This window comes from Marmota marmota, unplaced genomic scaffold (genome assembly GCF_001458135.2).
Source record: "Marmota marmota marmota unplaced genomic scaffold, marMar, whole genome shotgun sequence".
Taxonomy (NCBI): Eukaryota; Metazoa; Chordata; class Mammalia; order Rodentia; family Sciuridae; genus Marmota; species Marmota marmota.
Genome location: NW_025999983.1, coordinates 2274848 through 2298076, shown reverse-complemented (window position 1 = coordinate 2298076; position 23229 = coordinate 2274848). Strand labels below are relative to the sequence as shown.

Below are 23229 nucleotides of genomic sequence, written 5' to 3'. Positions count from 1 at the left end.
CCGGTGCCACTCAGTGAGAAGGTCCCTGACAGTTAACAGGTGGTTCCCAGGACTTGGTGCCTTTGAAGGTGCATTAGCCAAGCAGACGGGCCTGTGATCTCTGGTCACGACAGAGCTGGCGGCTTTGTGGCGGCAACCTTTCATTTTTAATGGGACGTAATTGCAGGTGGATGTAAGTTTGTGGATGGGACATTGCCATGGTGACAACCCCACGCAGCGGCCTTTCCTTCTGTACCGCGGGAGCTGCCAAATGACCTTGGCCTATTCATCTCCAGCCACGTTTTAAAGAAATTATTGTCAAAAACAGCTCGATGTTTGTCAGCCACTGCATTAAAGGACTCGCTATTGTCACATGGGCATCCACACTCCAGCACCAGAATCACAATGGTCCCCCTGAGGCCCAGGGAGTCAACCACCACGGCTCCATGATGGCCCGTCAGCCACCAAGCTGAGCCTGCAAATGGGCCATGTCTTCCTGCCAACCACAGCACTGTGTCTCCACACCTCGGGCCACTTGGTGTCACCCCAGATCTGTGCTGAGGACAGTGCCATTGGGGTCAGCCAGGGGAGACAGGCCAGCGGGACCACAGGGCCACGGGCCCCTGTGGGGAAGGACAGGTGTGGTGTGGCACCTCCTCTGGCCACCAGCAAGGTGAGGCCGGCCTCCCCCACGCTCTCCTTCCCACCCTCCTCCTCGTGGGACACACTGGAGTGTCCACTCATACCCTGTGCCACAGTTGAAGGCCATCCTCCTCCACCACTGCCCCTGGAAGTCCCACCCAGAGCCAACAGGTGTGCAGTGTGACAGGAAGAACACGCAAGCCCCCAGCACATCCCGGCAGGTGGAGGGCATCTGTCCAGCGGGAGCACCCTGGGAAAGGGCCTCCTCTCAGCCAGAGCAGGTCCGTCACTCAGGGCCACATGCCCGGGCAGGAAGCAGGCCCAGGGCACTACTGCGTGTGGCCAGGAGGATGAATGAGCAATGTCCGCAGGGCGCTCAGAAACGTGAGGGACACTGGGCAAGGCTTGGTTAAAGGGGAGCGAAGACAGCGCTGAGCAGACGTTCTGTCTGGGAAACAGCTTGGGGAACAAAGTGGCCAGACCGTCCCCCTCCTGTGCGGGCAGAGCACCGGGAAGCGCTCACACATCAGGAGGCACACATCCAGGGCACAAGCCAGGCTCCAGAGCCCGTGGCACAACCAGAGATGTGCCTGTGCTCCGACCCTGACGAGGAGGAAGGACCCAGCATCCTTCTCGGTGTCTGTCCCAGAATCGTGGCTGCGTGACTTGGCCTTCTCTGCACACCTGCCGTCAAACACTGAGTCAGAGTCGGGCCCTGTGCCCAGGGATGGCTCCCGGACCCCTGGCTGATACCAACTCCCAAGGACACAGGTCCCCTGTGTACAGTGACAGAATTTTCACGTGACCTACACAATGCTCCTGTGGATCCTAAGTCACCTGCAGGTCACTTGCGACCCTGACGCAGGTGAGCGCCACGTAAGCCCATCAGGCTGTGCGTGCCAGTCCAGGGCCGTTGCCTCCTCGGATGTTTTTCCCCACCCGTGGCATCTGTGGATGTGGAAGCCACAAGTCAGAGGGCTGTCTAGGTATGCCATGGCCTAGCCGTGACATTCCCACGAACTTCGGGAAAGCAGGGTTGTTGTGATCCTTACTGTTTGTCTAGAAGTAATGGAAAGTGCTGAGAGTTCCACAAGTGATGTCTACCTGGGTGCGGCTCTGACACCAGGCCACCCACGCTTCCTCTTAGACCATCTTATCACACTGTTCCCCAACTCCAAGGACTCTGAGTTAGCGAGGGCACCGCTCCCACTGGGCAAGGGAGCATGGAGAGAAGTGTGCTAGGCCCTTGCACAGGGGCATGGAAGGGCCTTGGTCAGTAGACAGTGACAGGTGAAGAAAGGAGCCCAGGGAAGGAGCAAGAGGAAGGTGGGAAGAACCTGACAGCCAAAGCTGAGAGAGGAGCCTGTCTGTGTTAGTCAGCTTTCTGGCACTATAACAAAGCGCCTGAGATAATCAACTTAAAAAGAAGGAAAGGTTTATTTTGGCTCATAATTGCAGAGGTTTCAGTATATGATCTCTTGGCTCCATTGCCTTTGGGTCCAGGGCAAGGCAGCACGTCATGGTGGGAACACATGGTAAAGGAGGCTGCTCACCTCATTGTGGCCAGGAAGCAAAGAGAGACAAAGGGCCAGGGGCCCATGTCCCAACCAGGGCCCGCCCTAGTGACCTAACTTCCTCCACTGGGCCCCCCTGCTGAAGGTTCCACCACCACCCAGCAGAGCTACAGCTGTGCCCAAGGCTTCAGCACATGGCCTGGGGATGGCCTGGATCCAGTCACAGCACACTCCACAGGAGGGGTCAGGGAGGGCTCGGCAGCAGATGTGGCCAGTGAGAGCCAGGACCCTGGTGCTGGGTCCAGCAGCGTGGAGCTGCTCTCCTCTGTCCTAGGGCAGCTCAGGTGGGAAAGACTGGACCATGGTGAGGAAAGAGGGAGTCAGCTGGAAAGAAGGGCAGGCAATGCCCCAGGGCAGATGGGACAGAGCAGCTGTGGGTAGAAGGTGCTGCAGGCCAGGGACTGAGGCCCGTCCAGTGACTGAGGTCCAGGAGCCCCGGACAGTGTGCTTCCCTAATCACGGGGCCTGATGCCAACACGGTGAGCCACCCCAGAGAGTCTTGCTCACTGCCACGGACAAGGCTGTGTCACAGGGCCTGAGGCCTGCAGCCCCAGTCACACCTGTGTCCACACCAGGGTCCGTGCGCACACCACGCTCTGTGTCACACGGCCACTCTCACAGCACATCTGTCTGTGCACGCACAGGTTTCCATGGATGTGTGTAAACACGTGTGCGAGGAAAGAACAGAGAGCCCAGGACATCAGGAAGCTTCCCCTGAGTGGTCCTCTCTCCAGTGGACACCCATGCTGCCGGCCAGCCCTGACCCGGACCACACAGCCCAGGGGAAGAACAGGCCGTGCAGGACTCCGGGCTCCAGGCGGGGGCTCTCTTAGTCCTCCCCTCACTGTGGGCAGCCAGGACTGTAACGAAGGGCAGGAAGAGGGGACCGCTGGAGAGAAGGCGGTCAACACAGTGAAAGCCCATGGAAAGAACCACAGCACCCATCTCACTGCAGGCCACGGAGCTGGGGACCGCCACGGGGCCTGTGAAATAACTCCCTGGACAAGCCGTGACTCAGGCCAGGCTCTGCAGAGCCCCGAGCCCCAGAGGGCTCACAATGTCACCAGGCTGCAGCTTGGCAGGCGCGTCCACAGCCGCCCTGGGGCTTGGCAGGACCCTCCAGGCCAGGCCTCCCACGTGCTGCACGTGACGCTGCGTCCCCACGGCATCCGGTGCTCACATCTGGCTCAGCGTGCAGAGCTCACTGGGGCTCAGGAGGGGCCGAGGCGACGGTGCATGCTGAACCCACTGAGCTTCCAGTGGGTCATGGACGTCCACTCCTCCAGCTCTCTCCAACACCAGGATTTAGGAAGTCTGGCCTAAACCAAGCAGGACGTCGGGCTGCCTTGGGAAGAGTCCAGACAGCAGGCCGCCTGCTCCCTAGGCCTGAGGCTCGCACCGCCCTTCAGCTGGGCAGCCGAGGGGTGCGGGCTCTGGCCATCTGCTCTTGCCATGGAGGAAGGGAGTGGGATGCGCTGCCCTCCCACCTCACTGTCCTCCCTCCTGCTTTGTGAGGTCATGTCCTAGGGCTGTGCTGTGACAGAGATTCAGGAGAACTGCAGGCTCAGGCAGAAGGTCTCCTGTGGGTGGCTGCGGGAGCCGTCGCCACAGCTTTAGGTCACCTTGGTGAGTTGTGGCAGCTTGGTCAGTGAGCGGGGGGAAGCCCTCTGCCCTTGTCTTGAAGAGCAGAGGCCTCTGACGGAGGAGACTCTAGTGCCATCTGCCCCGCAGCCTGGCCCTGTGCCTGCCGGGTCATCCTAATGCTCCCGGGTGAGGCGCGCCTCGCCTGAGTTGCCAAACTACGATCACTGTACCCGTAGCATAAACTTCTTTGGAAATTATAGAAAAGCACCCAGAAGAAAAGAGAGGTCCCTGGATCCTGGAACTCGAGGAGAACCCGCGGGCGTCTCTCTCTCCCCAGGGTCTCTAAGCCCTGGGGTATCGCTTATTGGGGGCTGGGCGGTGGCCAGAGCAAATGCCATAAACTGGGGTCAACAGTTTCTCCTGAAGTTAATGCCTAGGTTTTCTCCAGTTGTCCCAAAGGAATGGGAAAGTCTGGCTTTGATGAAAGGATCTTCCTGACTCTGAACACACTTCCCAGTACCCCCCCCCGGGTCCTGCTGCGGCGCCCACAGATCTCCAGGCCCCTCTCACCCTGAGCACAGGAATGGCGCTGCGTTTCCCTCTGGCCATGGCTCATGGAACACAGAAACCACCAAGACGTCGTCTCTGCTTGCTGGTGGGCGGTCCCTCCGCCAGCTGCCACCCTGTTCCAGAAGCGTCCCTCAGACCCCACCTGCCCCGGAGGTCCTCACCCACCGGGAGGCCCCCACCACCCGGCGCCCCTCCCTGCCCGTCCACACGTGAGGTGCCTCCGCTCGGCAATCCAAGCCAGTCCCCAGGTGGGAGTGGACCTGGAGCCCTGGGTCAGAGGCCGGCCCTGGCCAGGGCTTCTGCATGAACACCAGCCGTAGCGGAGACTCCCTTCTAAGAACCGACTGAAAAACCAGATTGTGTTTTATCGCCAAGCTTCAGCTACCACCTCCACATTACAAAACCCAACGAAAACAAGAGGCGTCGGCCACTGCCAGTGTCCCGTGCCCAGGAGTCAGGAAGAGGCCAGGAAGGACCAGGGAGAGAGGGAAACAGAAACCGCTCCGCTCCTCGAGCAGGGAGAGGAGCTGGCGTGGGGGGGAAGATGGGACGGAAAGGGTCTGTGACAGCGGTGCTGCGCCATGGCCCGGCGTCCTGCAGGCCCGGCCTCCACCCTCCGCGGCCTCCATCGGCTCGGGTGCCAGGACGGGCGTTTCCCCAGTGCCCCGCTCCTCAGCAGCGGCGATGAGGCTCTGTGTAGCCCAGGTGCTGTCCGCATCCCACTGCGTATCAAGGGTCTGGCAGAAGGGCCGACTGCTGCACAGCTACTAGGATTCGAGCTCAGCACACGCCCACACGTGGGCACATACGTGCTGACGGGCGTGTCCAGGGGTCAGGCCCGCCATGTGTCCTCACGACAAACCTTAGAGCTATTTCCATTTCCTACCCAAGGCCCTCCTTGTCCCTCCATCCTTGACCTAAGGCCAGGTGACAATGATGGAGAGTGGCCGCGTCCCTGTGTGTCACACAGTGGGAAGTGCTTGCTTTCTTCTGGGTCCACCGGATCCACAGGTCACTGAAGAGCGCGACTCTATGACGGGGGCACGTGTGTTCACCCCACGGCGGGGAGGAAAGAGGAGGAATCCAGGACTCTTCCTCAGCAGAATGCCCAGGCCCTCACATCTGGCCAAGGTGGGTCCGGGGACAGAGGAAAGCACTCTCCCTTTGGAATCTTAAACTTCTTTGTCTCTTTTCTAAAATTTCTTTTTATGAATCCAAGAAAATCAACAATGAAATCAAGATAGGAAAGGGGAAGGTCAATCAGCTCTCAAACTGGAGGCAATTTGCAGGGTTTATTAGGAAAAATACCAGGAGACCTGCAGTTGTCTGCCGGGCAGCAGCGGCACCGTGGGCCTGGGGAAGCAGAGCCCTTGCTGTCCAGGCCCAGCGCCTGCCTCTGAGGGGCCCTGCAGGGAGCTGCAGTCCTGTGGTTGTAGAATACTCTTGTGGCCTGAGATTTCACCGTCTTGTTGGAAACACCCATGGAGAGGGGGCGGGAGGGAGAGAGCGTGAAGCCATGGCCAGTGCAGGGGGGCCAAGTCTCCACTTAAGCCACTGCCCCTTGCTCCCCTTCACACCCGTCGCAGTGCCTCAGGGTAGTGCCACATTGGGGCTGATTGGTGGGCTTTTCCTTTTGAACCCAAGGCCTTGCACATGCTGGACAAGTGCTCTACCACTGAGCTGCATCCCCAGCCTCAAATCTGTGGGTTTTACCCTAAACCTAAGGGACTCCTGCCCATCAAGCTCAGGGTGACCCTGAAAGCATGGCCAAGTCCCTTGGGGCTTAAAGGGAGCAGAGCATCTTGCTGCAACGTCAGACAGATTCCTCCTGTGCCTGGCCCAGGGTGAGCTGGAGTGCAGCCATGGAGGGTCCAATTCCACCACCGCCCTCAGCGACAACGCCTGGAAGGAGCCACTGGTTCCTGCAGGTACCAGCAGCACCGGCACCCACCATCATCGGCAAACCCATTATCACTGCTCACCAGACCCATCCCGATCCCTTGGCCCGTGCTGATTTCTATGACCAGGAAATGGGGAATCAATACCAGAACTCCCTCCCATTTGGAGTGCCTAGGCCAAGCATGGACGTGATGATACATATGACAACAGAACTTGGAACTCCCAAAGAAACACAGGTCCGCACACGGCTGCATGAAGCCAAGTGAAGCTTTCTAAGAAGCACCATCTACAGCTTAAGCAGCTATTTCTTTCCTGAACAGGTCATCAACTGGAAAGCTACTCTGAAAAGTGACTGGAAGTCATTATGAAGAGTGCAGGAGCACACTTGTTCCGTTTCTCCCATCACGACGCACCTTCTCTTCTGACTTCATTTACATTAGGATGCCGCTCAGCCTCGCATCCAGGCATTTGCTAGCCCCTTAGATAAAGATACCTAGAACCACCTTGAACGTGTACATAGCCAGGCATCTGCTGTCACCACAGTGCTGCTGCTGGCTCAGATTTCACGGCTGGTGAGGACGCCCAGTCCTGCATGGTGACGACATCAAGACTCGCATTTAGCTGGTTGGTGTTAGGTCGTTAGTAGAAACACGTTCAGACCCCAACAGGTGCTGGGCACGTCTGCAGAGCCCGAGGCTCTGGCTTCCAGTTCAGCAACCGCCCAGTAGCACCGTCCCCCAGGTTTAGGCTGCGTCGGTCCACCAGGCCTGCCTTGGCCACCCTCCTTCCCTGCAGAGTGGAGGACAACCCGTGGCCAGGCAGCCCCCTGGCAGGTAGAGGTACCCTTGGGTGGACTTGTGCTCCTCTCAGAGGCCTTTTATTTCAAAAAGGATGCCAACTATGCCAGCCAAGCAGGCCGCTCAGGGCGTTAGCGGAGACCGACCAGCCAGCAGAGTCCCCCTGCCTGAGCGCAGGGTACGGGCCACGCGGCCTCCTGGCCCACTTGATTATGGGGCCAGATGGTCAGGAACAAACCTAGCACTGCCTGAGAGCTTTCGTACTTGGGATGGGACGATTAAAACCTGAAGGTTGGGTGGGGGGTAGCTGAGGGAAGAGCGCGTGCCCAGTACATGCGAGGCCCTGGGTCACACTGAAAAATAAAGACTGAAAGTGGAACCCAGAGAGCTGATCAAAATACGGCAGAAATCCATCTTGATCTAAAAAATCCACCTTGGGCCTAAAAGCTCCTGCTGAGAACCTTGTCCACCCCAGCACCAGGTCTGAGCCGGGTGGGCCAGCTTGCCGGGGCCGCCCACGGGCCAGGCTCGTCTCCCTGGGCGTCTCTCTCACCACCTGATGGCAGCTTGCTGGGAGGGCGCAGGGGAGACGATTCTGCGTTGTTTTTGTTTGTTTTTCTTTTTGTACTGGGGATTGAAATGTGGGCGCTCTACCGTCAAGCTACACCGACGACCTTTTCCATTTTATTTTGAGACACGGTCTAGGCTGCCCAGGCTGCTCTCCGACCTGTGACCCTCCCGCCTCACCTTCTTGAGTCACTGGGATCCACGGGCCTGTGCCGCGGCGCTTGGCTGCAAGATGGGGGTCTTAAAGGAATATTGCACATGAGACCACTCAAAGGTCACCCCAGTGGGCCCCAGACTCCAAATACGACTCCCAGGCCAGGCCCGGCAGGACGAGAGTCCCATTGGTCCACAGCAGACCCTGCAGTGCACAAGCCCACACCTGCCCTCGGGCTGCCCCCGAGTGCCCAGTGTCCAGGGGGCACCATGCAGAATCCCGCTTTGCCAGAAGTGGCCCATGGCTACTCTGGCTAGACTCTAGGCAGTCTGAAGCAGCCAGGGGATTGAGAAAGACCTCACGGGAGCGTTCCTCAGGGAGGGCTCTAACCACCTGGAGGGAGACACACGTGGACACTGCTCACCTCTGTGGCCGCGGCTGGCTGCGTCTCTGCCGGGGTCCCGTCACCTTTGCCCTGGAAACGCAGAAGGAGGAGAAAGCACCTGTGAGTCTCGGGAGGTGTCTGCGGCATGTGGCTTCCCCGTGGCAGCAGTGCGCCGGGTACCGACCTTGCCTGCCGCCTTCTTGTGTCTGAACACTAGTCTCCACATGCCTTTGAGTGACTGGGGGTCCTTGTCCAGTGTGGGGAAGCTCTCAAGAGAGACCTGATACAGAGGGGAACTCGCAGCGTTTGTGCAACTTTTAAAACCACCGGAGGAAGTGACGATGTCCCCATCACCGACCTCAAACTCAACTGAAAGAAGATGCTGTCTAATCCGGGGGACAGCCAGCACCCGGCCACCTGCATCGTCACCGCAGAGCAGGGAGGACTTTCAGGTCACTTCCACACTCCTGTTGCATCCAGGATGATCCTCCAGTGACTTTGAGGGTAAATTTAACCTCAGCCTGTTGTGTGCTAGCACAGGCCTAGGGAGGACCCCAGGCTCAGACAGTCACAGTCCCACACCCGGGACACATCGCCCACACCTCCCTCCTTCTGAGGCTCTCTGGCGAGAATGACGTGAGGTGATCTGGAGATGTCCTCAGTGCTCAAGGACGGAAGTCTCGCCTGCCCTGGGTGCAGGGCCTCTCCCTACGCGCTAGCCCTCTGCTCACGGTCGCCAACAGCCAGAGGTGCAGAACCACCCAGAACTCAGTCCACGTCCTGTACTCCCAGCTGAGGGCTGGGGCTCCAATGTCTGAGAGCAGGTTCTGAATGAAGCCAGAGGACCCGGGGGACTTGACACACCTCTGCTGCCTCAGACTGCCCTGGGAGGTCACCAACACCATGAACTTTGGGGTGTGTCCCCCAAAATGTGCTGTTAGAGAAGGAGCTCAGGAATCCACCACCAGAGGCCTGAGCCTTGCTGGTGACTGTCCTCAGCCCCAGCCCCTCAGTCTTCCCACACAGCTGACACGCAGACGCTTTAGCAGCGCGTCCTCAATGCTCCACGCCAGGTCTAGGCCCTTGGCCGCTAGCTGTCATCTTGGGAGCACACTGGAACCATCTGGAAGCTGACAGGTTCCCAGCCCAGACCCACAGACGCCCTGGGGACAGATCTAGACCACCAGCGTGGGGTGCTTTCCAGCTGCGTACCTGACGCCCAGGTTGAGTCACTGCTGGGCACGTTTGTCCTCTGTGTCCCCTCCCCGGGTGACGCCTACCAAGCTCCGCAGCTCAGTCTCTGCTGCTGGTTTCCCGTGGTGCACCTGCGGGGTGCTGGGTGGGCCCCAGGAGCCACCCGGGGCTCGCCAGCCACCCTTCTCCTTCCCGGAGACCCCTCCCTTTCTTCTGTGGGACACTAACTGCTCTAGTCCAGATGAGAAAGCCCCTCTGGCAGGCGCGCCGTCTGCGCCAGTCGTGTCCCCAGCTCCTGCCTGCCTGAGGTGGACACGAAACCCCAGGCCAGCAAGGGCCATCCAGGGTTCCAGGGGCCGGCAGCCTGTGCCCGTGGCCTAAGAGCCGCTGTGTGCAGCCTGCACCTCGGACACCCTGCCTGAGGGAGAAGCCACACAGCGTGGGGAGAAGCAGACCCTTGGGAACCGCCTTTCTCAATGGCATGTGCCACCTGCTCACGCCGGCGCGAGTTGGTTTCTGTGACTACACGGTGTTGCTGGGACCCAACGCAGAAGTCGGGGCCGTTCCAACGCACGCAAAGAGCACGCGACGGGGACCCCAGCTGCACAGATGCTGCACTCTCCCACCACCTCCCAACCACGGCCGACCACCAGCACCAGCCTATCTGCGGGGGCCTCCGGCCCCGAGGGAACCCGCTGGGCTGGGCAAACGGGGAGCACTCAGCTCGGTGTCCCAGAAGACAGGCAGCTAAGTCTCTCATGTGGAGCCGGCTCCCTTCCCCTTCTGGTCTCCAGGGCCTCCACCTCGGTCAACACTGCTCCAGCCCCATCCTCGCCCTTCCCGGGAAGCTGGTGTGCTCCCCACAGGGCCAGGGCCAGGGTGGGGGACTGGGACAGCGAAATGCCTGCTCCTTTAGCCCCAGGGCATGAGTGGAGAGGAAGTTCCTCCCAGATCCCTCCTTCTGGGAGCCTCTGTAGGGCAGGTGGGGAGGAGGTGGAAGAGAAGGGCTGGCAGAAGAGGGTCCAAATGACACCCTGTGGATCTTCCATCAGTGGGGGTCAGAGCCCTGCAGGAAATCCCAACTCCTGACACAGCCCAGTCGGTCCCTCTTCCCTGCTCACACCCGTCACGGGCCCACAAGCTTGAGAGCGTCAGAATGCGTTTAGCGTGGCTTTAATGTCGTTGCGGTTTGTGAGGTGACACGGGACTTCTCGTACAAATGACAGTACTCCAGGCGTCTTCCATGAAGAGACTTGTCAACTCACGGGAGTTGTGGGGGAAGGACAGCAAACATTCTGGTGTGTCAGAAGTTTCTAGACAAATGATCAACGGCCATTTTGGAAACAAAAATGGATCGGCTATGTCTCTGAACTCCAGGAAGTGGGTCTGAAGTGGCACCCCCTTTCTCCACAGAAAAGCCCTCTTCACCATGGCTGATGTTAGGACCGTCAGCAAAAGAGTCTCTTTAAAAGAGTCCAATGTAGATAAACTTCCTATTTTCATGTCACCCTGCTTACTTGGCCACTGGCCGAGAAGATACCAGCACTCCAGGTGCTGGACATCCCCTTACTAGTTGAAGAACTGTGCAAACAAGGCCTCTGGCCTTGAGCTGGGCTTCATAGGGATGTCCACATTTTTAAGATAAGTTACAAATGGGCTCCATGGTAACAGCTGGCAGGGGAGGAAAGAGAGGGGAGAAGAAGCTCCCCCCTTCTCAGGTGTTGTCCTTGAAGGGTTAACTTGCCCAGAACAGTGAGAGAAAAAGCTGATTTTACATGAACTTCTGCAGACTGTGAACTGCTGAGCCCCTCCCCTTACATGCTGGGGATAAAACTCTGAAACTCCCTGAACTCGGGGTTCGGGGGATTGATTGATTATAGCAAAAGCTGTGCCCTCTGAGCCTGGCTGCAGCCAGATAACACTGTTTCCTGCTGTCTTGGGTGCCTGGCCTCGTCTGTCCCTACAACAGGTCATGTCCTGCAATGTGGAAGCCAAGCCGAGCAGCTTTGGACTCTCTGGTCTGGATGACTGAGCCGACCCCACTCCTCCCAGGTCCTTTACTGTCGCCTTTGGAGCTCTGACCAGGCAGTTCACAGTGCAGAAGGGGCCGGTCCCTCACTCCGTCTTGCCTCCCTGCTTGCTGGATGACGGAGGACCCTGGAGACTGTGCCCCTTCCTCCTACTGCACATCTGGACGGCCACTGGCAAGCTGCTGCTGGAGTCGACTCAGGTGCTCTCCTAGGTGGAATGGGTACCTGGGTCTAGGCAAGCGCCACACCTGACGCTTGGTGGTGGTGGCTGGTGGCTCAGCGTTGCTGTTCTTACCAACGGAGGTGCACAGGGTGTCAGCACTGGTGCTCAGGGAGGCGTGGCCCGCCACTTCACGCCCACTCTGGAGCACCACGCTGGTGAACCTGCCAAGACACACTGCCAGGGACAAGGCACTCAGCCCCAGCTGCCCACCAGGCACCAGAGCTCGGCAAGCCACTCAACCACCCAGGCTCCGTGTCCTCGTTTGCAGGGTTGAGGTGAGACAGAGCCTGTATCCAGGTGTTGGAGCAAGGAATGGGCAGGAACGAGGGGGCCCCAGCAGTGTGGGATGGTCCAGGACGCGGGGCGAGGGGCTTCCAAGTCACAGCAGCAGGCCCTCCCAGGCCCCCCAGCCCTCTTTGAATTGAGCCCAGGCCTCAAGGCTGCGAGGCCAGTGCTCTACCCTCCGGCCCTTCTTTGGGAGACTGGCCAGGTGCTTCCTGCCTGTGCTCTCCTAGGGCTCCTCATGTGGACGAGCGGTTGGAGAGGGTCTGCGCTGCCATCACGCCTGACTCCCAGGTCAGGCCTGTGAGGACAGGGGCAGGCAGAGCAGCAGAGGTGGTACACAGGGCCGAGTGGCCTGGGCCCGTGCTCAGCACATCAAAGTTCTAGTTCTTACAAATAATTGGGCCATGAAATTAATTCTAAGTTCCTGTTCTTTTGAATTCATTTAGAATTACCCAGATGATGAGCTTAAACTGCTGGTTTACCCAGACTTGGGGGTCGGACTGATTCTTTGGGCCCCCTCCCCTGAAAACTGCGCATCTTCCCCGGATCTCAAGGACCTCACTCCCAGGTCCACCATCAGCCTTCACTTTCTAAGCACCCAAAGCCTCTTTCTCATGTTCACCACGAGGTGTCAGCAGAGGACGCAGTGAGGGACCCTGCAGGGGGTGGCCAAGGGAACCGGAAGCTGGTTACTGCCCACAAGGCAGGCCTTTGGTCTCCAGGGCACACCTGTGTGCACCTGGACAGTGGTGACGCGGAGGAGGAAAGCCGGTGCCGTCTCCTCGACCCCCGCCTCAGGTCCCCTCCTCTCCCCCAGCCACCGGGGCTTGCCGCGACCCTGCCGCGACCCTGCCAGCTGCGTTTGGAATTGACTTGAAGGGCCACAAGCTTGATGCTGTGGCATCAACCAAGGAATGACCTCTCTGCAGACATCTGCAGGCCTCGGGGTCCAGCCGAGAGTCGTTTCTGGATGACTCCTGGTGATGAGCCGGGGACAGACAGCCTGCACTCCTGGGACTTCATGCTAGAGCTTGGGGTGGGAGACAGCTACGGTGTGGGGGCAAACGAGGACAGAGAGTGTTCCCCAGAGGGGACAGATGGCCAGGGCAGCAGCCTGGGAACCCGGAAGGCGAGGGCCAGAAAGGACAGCAGAAGCCGTGCAGCCTGGTCTGGCCGTTTGGGGTGAGGGCATGAGTGACCCCAGCACACAGCCAGCAGAGGGGAGCCAGGAACGGGGCCTTCCCAGAGAGCTGCCCGTGCTCATCCCCTCTCTCCGCCTCTGGTCCCCGACAACAAGGCAGGAGGCCCCACTCCAGCAGTCAGAGGACCTGAGAGCCCCTAACCCAACAGGGAAGCTGGCCGAATAGCTGAGCTGTGAGAAGGGTGGGCCCAGAGGGCCAAGGAAGGGGAGGGCAGAGAGGGGCTGCCCTGGGGACATTTTCTGTTTCTGTGACCTTCAGATTTAGGGTTTTGTTTGCAATGTTTTTTATGAAGATGAATTTCACCTAATATAACATTAGCCATCCTAAAGCACGACGGGGCCGGGGTGCAGCCTGTGGTGGAGCGCTGGCCTAGCATGCTGGGGCCCTGGGTTCCATCCCCAGCACCACGGGACAAATACACAAGTAGACAGGAAGGCAGCCCTTGGTGCAGCCACAGGCACTGTCACCACCTAACTGCAAACGCCATCAGCCAGAAAAGTCCACCCGGGCCCCCACAACCTGAGGAGGAGGATCGGAGCTATGGTGGTCACTCCTGCTCGAGTACGTGCATTTCATACCCGCCGGAGGCAACGCTTCCCTGTAAACAGAGCACCAGTGCCAGGAGGCTGGGGAGACACTGGCACGTGGTCACAGGTTGATGACTGACACACCGGAGGTCAGCCAGCCGGGAGAGCAGTTTGCTGAGAGCAAGCAATCCCGAGAACCTGCCGCTCATGGCCCATGGGCTTCCTGTAAGCCTCAGGACCAGAGAGGGTGACCCTCGCGTGTGTGCCCTCCTGAGAGAGAGTGGCTCAGTAATGCTCGCAAGGTCAGAAGCAGAAAGAGCCTCGCTGCTCCTTGGAAGGAGAATGGAAGGATCAACTGGCCTTTTTCATACCATAAAATCCTACCTAGCTCTCGGTGAATGGGCTGAACGGCGGGGTCAGCACAAATAGACCTCGAAACTGAACAGAGCTGTTTTCAGAGTAGGTTTGGGGCTGGGGCGTGGCATAGAAGGGGCACACTTGCCCAGTGTACAACCAAGCCACAGAAGAAAAGAGGTGTGCTTCAAAGGGCGCAGTCAGGATCCATCCAGAGGGAATTTAAAATGCACCTGTCATTACAGACAGAGACGCTCTCAGGTCAAATTGTATCCTACAAAAGTCATACGCCCAAGCCCTAGCTGCCAGTACCCGGAACGTCACTGTCCCTGGAGATGGGGTCTAGAAAGAGGGGCCATGTTGGTGAGGTCATTAGGGTGGGCTGGGATCCAACAACTGAGTCCTAATGAGAAGAGGAAGGAGACCCCCTGATGGATCCAACCCCACCACACTTGGTCTGTAATGTCCAGCCTCCAGGGCCAAGGGACAGTGCTGTCTAGCCTGCCATCAGCCCAGTCTGAAGCCCTGGCAAACTAGTCCACCACGGAAGCCAAAGATCCCATCCTGAGCCCACCCAACGCAGCCAGAGCCGGGTTCAAACACCCACTGGGGGTTTAAGCTATGGCAGGAGCTGGGCTTGAAGAATCCCAGACCCCGCGCCTCTCGGGGTTATTTCATGGGCACTTAACATGCTAGCTGTAGCCTTTATCTTTATACTGAACTTAAAGGGGGACCAGGCAGGAAGAGTGTCCACCATGTGGCTTTGCAATCAGCCTCGGCGGGTCTGCAGATGGGGGGCCTGTTTCAGTCAGCTTTCTCCCTGCTGTGACTGAGAGACCTGCCAGCACAATGGTAGGGGGGAAGTGGAGGGGGGCTCACAGATTCAGGGGTCTTGGTCCATCAACAGCAGACCCCGCTCCTGGGGCTCCAGGTGAGGCTGAACAATGCTGCGGAGGAGTGTGGCGGAGGGAAGCGGCTCACACAGTGATCAGGAGCAGAGAGAGACTCCGCTCTCCAGACACAAATACATCCCCAAGGCCACGTGCCCAGTGCCCACTCCTCCAGCCACACCCACCTGCCGTCAGTCACCACTCAGTCCCATCTGGTGACTGATTCACCGATTGGGTTAAGGCCCTCACAACCCAGTCTTTCTCCTCGGAACCTTCTGGCATTTTCTCCCACGTGGGCTTTTGGGGACACCTCACATCCTAACCCTAACAGGGCCAGCCTGATGTCTGCACCTCTCAGCACCCTAGGCAGAGCCTCCAGCAAGCCCATTAAAACCACCCAGGGCGACCCCAGAGCCTGACTAATGCGAATCCAGCCCTCCACTTATTTTGTGACTTTCTACCACCAAGAGCCTGTTAACTAGCTGTCACAGAATCCTGCTAGACCCTGGAGTTCCTCTCTAGACCCTCCGACTAGCCTAGAGAACAGGGACGCTGGCCTCTACCAAGAGACCACTCCTCCAGCCAAAAGATGGAACCTCTGGGGCCCTTTCTTTTCACCTCATCTTATGAAGGTTGTCACTTTAGAAAGGCCTATTGGTGACATTCCTATTAAGTAACCCCTTCCCAGGCAAACGCTGTGGGTCCGAGAGACTGGCACAGGACTGTTGGCCCCGTAAACAGGTTCAACTTAGGCAGAGGCCAAGCAGCCCGAGAACTTTCCAAGGACAGAGCAGTCCTGGTGTGGAGACGGCATCTGGGAGACTCAGCAGGGTGCTCAGCTGGGGCTGGGGAGCAGGTGGTTCAGAGTCCAGTGGGCAGCTCTTCCTTGGACCAGGTTGTGACCGGACTCCCTGCTATGGGCACTTTGGTGGTACCCAGCTGTGCTGGGCACTGCTGATGCTTCGCAGCATCCCCGCCCCGACCCACTGGACACCCAAACCTGCCTCCCTGACCCCCAGTCCAGTTACAAGCACTCAAATGTCTCCAGACATGGCCAAATGTCCCCAGGGGCAGGACAGTCACCCCTGGGCAAGAGCCAACTGAGCTTTCAGAAGCAAGACCCCAGGTCCCCAGGGTCCCAGCAGCTGGTGAAGACTGAGGGCTGGGGACTCTGTGCAGGAGCCAGCGCCTCACCCAGGCTGCCACACCAGGCGTGGCTGTGCCCTAGGTCAGGGTGGACACCCAGACACTGTGTGGTGGCCAAGGAGAGAGCCACTGATTCCAAGGCCCGGACAGCCAGGCTGGCCTTCCTGAATCCCCTGGGCACAGCGGGGCTGCTCCAAGCCTGAAGCTGTGGGTGAGTTGGGAGGATCGAGGGCCAGGGCAGAGCTGGACACACCTGAGCTGGGAGCCGCCTCCCAGGCCCAGCTAGCCTCAGCAAGCATAAACCAGGAAGGCAGGCCAGGAGCGGGCAGCAGGGATGCTGTCTGAGAACATGCCATGGACTTTACTAGAGAATTTACTCGGCAGATGCTTCTCCTGCCCAGGGGAAGAGACAAGGCCAGCCAAGGATTGGGTCAGCTCACTCTCAGCCCACTGGACTCCTTTGGTCCCTTTGGTAATTGATGTGTCCACGTGGCTGGGCCCTGGGGCCCAGCTGTTGGCTGTAACAGCAGTCCAGACGTTGCCGTGTGGTGTTTCTTGGATGTGACCAACACCTCAGTCAGTGGTCTGGGCAAAGCCAGCTGCCCTGCACGGAGTGGTGGGCCTCAGGTAAGCAGTTGACAGGCCTTGGGAGAAAAGACCAATCCCTCCACGAGGATGGAGCCCTGCCACCAGGTGGCCTCTGGACTTGAACACCAGCGCCACTGGAACATTCCACCTGCTCCTCTGCCCAGCAGGTTTCGGATTTGCCAGCCCATCCCCAAGGACAATTCCTAAAATAAGCAACTCTATCCACAGATAGAAAGATACGCATGAGTACAGAAATCTCTGTCCATCTGTTTGTCTCTGGGCACTCCCTCTTGGCTCTGCCTCCTTAGAGAATGTGACCCTGTGCACATTCTGAAATGAGAAGCGCCCCTTCATGACTAAAGTCTCAATCGCCTGGAGAGCGGCAGACATGAGAGGGTTGGTGAGCACAGGTGGAGGCCGGGGTTCTCCTGCAGAGACGTGCGGGGACGGGTGTGCTGGGGATGCCGGGCAGGGGACCACTCTGGGAATCTGCATGCTCCTAAGGACGCCCCAGGGACCTGGCCAGGACAGAGGCATGCCAGGCCCCAGGCACAGCGGGCGGAGGTATTGTGCCAGCCCCAGCCCAGGCAAGCAACGGCCCCAGAAATACGCAGGGAAGAGTGAGGATGGCCAGCCTGCTGCCCCCATGGCCGGGCCTCCAAGACACCAAAAACCACCTGCAACCATGCAGGCTGGTGGTGTGGTCCCAGGGGGCAGCCTCCCAGGCCCAGGAGGGAAGAGACAGGGCCAGAGGGGCAGGCTGCAGAGGGCAGATGAACGGAGGCCAGCACCGTCAGGGAACTGAGCATAGGTGGAGGAGGCTGGAGTCTCCTTGACCCAGAACACCGGCCTCCCTGGACCACCGGAGAGGCCTCTCTGGGTGTGGCTAGGGGCAGCTGCTCAGGTCAGGGGACAGGCGGTGCTGAAGTCTGGGGTGTCCTGTGGTTGCTGGACAACCACCTCCTGGATAGTCCCTAAGGAGCAACATCTATGCATCCTCAGGGCCGCTTTCTGGAAGAACAAGGGTATTTGTAAGGTTCCCCACCCACAGCAGGGCAGAGTGCCCACAGATGGCCACAGCAGGCCGGCCTCAGGCTGACTTCCCAAGCCCTAAGCTGGAGAGGGAAGGACAGCACTCCCAGCAAGTGTCATTCAGCCTTTAGCAACAGGTGGCACCTGGGTATGCCCAGGCACTTGTCCCCAAACGACTTTAAAAAATGCATTTGTCCAATAAGCCCCAGGTCACAGCACAGAACTAAAGGAAGGAGAATTCACACAATGACATTAGTGGACAGAAAGCAACCAGTTAAGCAGTGGATGGGAGTGACAGTAGTTGGCTGCAGAAGCTGAATTACATGACCCAACTGATTATTGAAGTAGAAAAGACAAAATCACTTAAGAATGATGACGCCATGGAAAACACGGAACCAATAAAGCCACGAGTGTGGGGACAGCTGGAGGAGAGTCCAGGGCCTCCTTCTTCCCGTCCACTTCCGACAGCGCTCCGTCACAGGGACAGAAACGAACATGCCAAGGCTATTGCTTTAAGAAGACAGGTAGGCTCCGTATCAGTGGAAGGGGGAAGTTCTAGGAACCATCATCCACATGGCCAGAGAAAGAAAGCAGAAGTGAATCACACCCTGCTGGTTTGGGGGCAGTTTATCAGTCAGGAGTAGTTTGGTTCTTCCTTTGTGCTTAATTTCTGTCGTTTTTACCAGTTAATCGCTACTTCCCAGTGTGACCACTAGAGGGCAGAAAGGAGAAGCCGCCTGAGACCTGGTCAAAGGGTTTCACGCAGCGAGTGTAAAGGGCCCAACTGGGAGTCCTGATTCACCCAAAATGGGGCCTCTCGGGCGGTGCTGAACACTCGAACCAAGAATTCATGTGCTCTTCTTAAAATAATCTAAAATACTATTTTCCATAAGGCAAGGTGAAAATAAGCATGCTTAAGTAAAAATATACAAATTCTTTGTCCCAATAACTTCTGAAAGTTTACCCAAAGACAAAGATGGATGTACCCAGACATTAACCATAGTGATCTTTTCCATGATGAAAAACAGAAAATTTACCCAAATATTCTAGAATAAAGGATTCTACAAATAAAGAATGGTATGTGATGGAAAACTCTATGGTTGTTGAAGATCAGGATTTCAAAATTTTAGAATTGGGGGAAGTTGTAAAATGTTAAAAGTGCATTTTAGCAAGCATGATGCAATACTGGTGGATCGGATCAGTGGTGGCGACTCGACCACAGGAACACACGTGGACAGTGAGCACAGACACTGACCCAGGTGCAGGTGTGAGGGCACAGACAGGGAGAAAGGTCAGAGGGCCACAGCACCCTCACCCTTCAGAGTGGCTCTTGGTTTGGTTTCACTGAGGGAGATTTTAAATGTTTATCCTTTTCTATATTTTAATTATTTCCTATGTTGTACTATATTTAGCTCCCTGGGGAAAAGCAACAAATGTTACATGTATTTATAAAACTAAAGGAAACCCTCTCTGGCCTGTCAATGTTTAAACCCTACTTGGATATGCATGTGCTGAGAGTTGATAGAGAGAAAAAATCTTGAACCTCAACTGTATTTTTTATTTATTGTGCATTTACATTAAAGTTATTTTCCTATTATAAATATGATAAGATTTTTAAAAAAGAAAACTGTAGTCTCCAAAATGACGGCAGCTTCTGCTCTGACCTGCAGGTGTAAGATGCAGATGCTGGCCCCAGAGGGCGCTGTGACCCTGTGGCTCCTTCTTTGGGGCTTCCCCGCAGCGGCTGCGGCCTTCCCAGCAGAGTCCTGGGCCCTCCAGGCTGCCTGAAGGTCTCAGGGTTTCAGTGTGTAGCAGGTGACCACAGATGGGGTCCCTGTAGTCTCTGGGGTTGCCAAGCTAGGTAACGGGGACAGTCAGGTGAAGAAGATCAAGCCTCCTGGAGGCTTCTGGGGACAGACGCTGCTGGCCTCCAGGCCGACTCTGAGCCATGCGTGAGCCCCAGGGCACTAAGGCACACCGGGAGATCGAGGGTCCCACGAGGAGTGGTGCTGGTTTGGACTGCAGGGCTGAATGAGACGGGTCCCCAGCAGGGGAAAGACACAACACTGCCTTGTGAGGAGACAGGAACCACACCAGCAGCCTCGGGGCCCAGGAGGGTCTGCAGGAAGGGGTCTGAGCTCCAAAAGGCACAGAAAGGAGCTTTCTCCAAACTCCACTCTCTGACCCAAAGCTGAGACTCCCCAGAAACGAGGACTTGAATCCCTCTGCAGCCACCTTCCCTTCAGGGGACAGACCAGAGCAAGCCTGCCAAACACTGGGTGTACCAAAGCCACCGGTGCCTACAGACACATGGTCACTCTCACTCCCGGTTGCCCTAAACCTCCTGGTCTTTCCTCAAGAACCCCCTGCTCCTCCCACTGGAGCCTCTCCCACCCCCTCGCTTTCCCTGCCCCAACTCTAGCCACCCCCGAGTCACCAGCACTGAGCTCTCTCAAGTGCACTCCTGCTCACCTGTAAACAGCTTCTCTGCCTGAGCTGGCTCTTGTCTGTTTGATTTGCAGGCCCCAGGTACTGAACCTACGAGGGTAGAGAGATTTCCTCCCCTGCTCTGTAGTTCGCTCTCCAGGAAGAGCCAGGAAGGCAGTTCACAGGGTGAGTCACAAGCCAACAGCCACCGCACACATCTACCTGCCTGGACCAGGAGGTGGCACCAAGGATGGAGGCACAGTCCTGGGTGGAAACAATCACCGCCCTGAGGATGGGCCTGCTGTGCGTCCCGTCCACTCCCTGGGCACACGGAGGATGGGAGTGCCACGAAGGGACGGCATCGGGCTCCAGCGCACTTTTGAACATGGTGCCATGACCGCTGTTTTATTTTAGGGGGAAAATCAACGTGAAGAAGCCCTCGAGGAATTTTAAGCTCAGAGGTGACCGACAGGAGCAACTGTCCGGCAGAGAGAGCTGAATTCCAGCTGCGCCGACGGGGTGGGCAGCAGGAGAAGGGGCCAAGACAAGTACAGAGGTAAAAGACCCTACGGCGCAGGACACTGGGTGGGCCACAGTGGAACACCGCGGGACCGTGGGCCTCACCTCATGCCCCCATGGGAGGCTGGGCCAGCGGAGCAGCGGTCAAACTGGGCAGCACTGACTTGGTGACTTGCACGTTTCCCGCCAGGCACGGCACTCAAAGCAGACGGCACCCTCTGAACCACAGACTCTCGCACCCAGCTCTTCAGACCACCCTCCTGGCCGCGAGGGACAGCTCGTCTCCGTGACAGCTCCTCCTGAGCCGTGTTCTGCTCACCCTCTGCTGTGTCGAGAGCCTGGGTCCAGGATGAGCTGCAGGTGGCCTCAGACACAGGGACACCACCACCACCCCAAACAGGGGGCACTGAACACCCAGGCCTGTCTGCAGGAGCCCTGGGCATCACAAAGTGGGCAGCTCAGGGTCTGAAGTCCAGGACCCAAGCAAGGGAAGTGGGTCTGTCAAACTCCGGAGTCCTGGTGCCCAAGAACAGCATTCCCGAGCATCCCAAGTCAGCCCCACGGCAGCTCAGCCCGTCTGCACCCAGCCGTGCCCAGGTGTGGGGCGGGCTCAGACCTGCGGAGCCCAGGCCTGCCCTGGGAGACAGCATTCTCCCCCTGATGTGGCCCGGGCAGGGGTCAGCATAGGCTGGAGACCTTAGGGGGACGTGCATGGGTGTTTCTGGCATGGTCATCTGTCAGCTCCAGATCCTGCCTCTGTCCTAAAGCGACCGGCTAAGAACCCCTCTGGCCACTGTCCCCTGCCACCTGCACAGACTCTGTTTCCCTGTCACTCTGCGTGTCCTCGGGTGCGGGCATCCCAGAGGGAGCCCGTGGAAAACCGGGCGGCTGCACCGTGTCCCAGGGCTCCTGCAGACAGTCCTGGGTACTCTGTGCCTGTTTTAGGCGGTTTTGGCGTTCCTGCGTCTGAGGCCACCTCTAACTCATCCTAACAACCCACTGCCCCACTCACTGGTCTTTATCCAAAAGAACTCAGATCAGCAGACTGCAGTGACTCGGTCCACAGGAGCCAAGCTATGGCGCCAGCTGGGGGCCATCAACAGGCAAATGGGTTAAGAAAACGTGGTGTGGGTGCAGGATGGAGTCCGCCCAGCCCTAGAGAGGATTGGGATTGTGGCACCCCTGGTAATGGCTGCAGCTGGAGAACGTCACACAAAGTGACCAGCCAGGCTTGAAAGCCAAGGCTGGGATGTCTTCTCCCACATGCAGCAGCTAGAGCCAAGCAAGGGAGAAAAGTGGGTGGGTGCAGATCTCACAAAACAGGGGAGATAAGCAGAGTAGAGGGGGCTCCGAGGGAAGGCGGGGCACAGGACAGGGGGAAAGAGCAGAAGGAATCTGACAAAATGGCAGACAGAGGGGTGAAGTCCACTCTCGCGTGTGTCTGGAAAGCACCAATTAAAAACCAATAAATTAATAAAGGAAGACGGCATAGCGGGGGAGGGGAAGGGGGTGGGAGGGAGAAATGGTGGGGCCCTGAAGACTGAAATGGAGCAGATGAATTCCATGCATGTGTGACTTTGTCAAGATGGACCAACTGTTCGGTGTGACGGTGATGCACGGATAAGAGCATTTAGAACAGAAAGAAAGGCCGGGGTGAGGCTCGGTGGTAGAGCACTTGGCTAGCATGCCTGGGGTCCTGGTTCAATTCCCATCACAATAAAAAAATCTATTAATTAAAAACAAAATATTTTTAAATAAATAAGAAAAAGAAAAAAATTACAACAGTCTCAAGCTATTTCTTGGTATCCAACTAGAAGGAGTTTAAACAACCGAGTGACATTATCACAGCCAATCTTTTTCCATTCCTTTTTCACTCCTTTTCATGTTTCCTAAACAAGCTTGCTTCAGGTCACAAACAAGATGACACTGGTGCTGGGGGCTTCCTGCTGTGGGGCACCCACAGACACAGCCTGGCGAGGGCCCTCACATCAGCACATAGGTCAAATATCCGGCAATTTTTACCTTTTATATTTAATTTAATCAATTAAAAAACTTGTTTCGACTTTAACTGATTATATACTATTGATCATCATGATGGTAATTCAAAGAAACTGTACCTATGGCTACAGAAAATCATATTCAAAATTGATTTCAATTTATAAACAGAGTTTACTGTAAGAACATAAAGGTGATGAATAAAATACCTTCAAGAAAAAATACATCTGTCACATCGGCACAATACTGTAAAGGGTAGACAGAGTGGGAATCTGAGATGAAGGAAAAAGGAGTCACCAAACATCTTGCATGCTCATTAAAAAAAGCATTTTCATGTATTTTTAAAGGGTGACAAGTGGCAGGTTGTCAGGTCACCGTGGTAATCAGATCCACCAGAAACACTAGAGAAAGACACGAGAGTTTTATTTTGAAATATCTGGGTTTTTTTTAAGTGCCAGAAGTCATGCCCTCTTCTAACTGATTAGATGCAACTTTCTAAGTGGTGCGTTGGATCATGCACACTGTGGGCTCTGTTGTCACACACTCCGACACAGGTGACATAATTTGGTCAGTCTCACAGATGCATCTTTTGAGAGGGCACTTCTCACTGGCTCCTGCTCTTGTCCCTAAGGAGATGTGACTAAATGAAGGGAAAGAAAGGGGTGG

At 57.1% G+C, this 23229-nt stretch overlaps 1 protein-coding gene across 4 annotated transcripts in view; it reads right to left on the bottom strand.

Moving 5' to 3' along the window:
- The window catches only part of Rps6ka2 (ribosomal protein S6 kinase A2), a 297075-nt gene that overhangs the window by 229916 nt on the left and 43930 nt on the right, over positions 1-23229 (bottom strand). For 2 of the 4 annotated variants that reach the window (XM_048805828.1, XM_048805829.1), the window contains exon 4: positions 8191-8241. The exons of 1 other annotated variant lie outside the window; for it this stretch is intronic. In XM_048805828.1, coding sequence (XP_048661785.1) covers positions 8191-8241 — 51 coding nt within the window. Of the gene's footprint in view, positions 1-8190; positions 8242-8335; positions 8463-23229 lie in introns of those variants that run through there. One more of the 4 variants, XM_048805832.1, reaches the window with a different exon arrangement.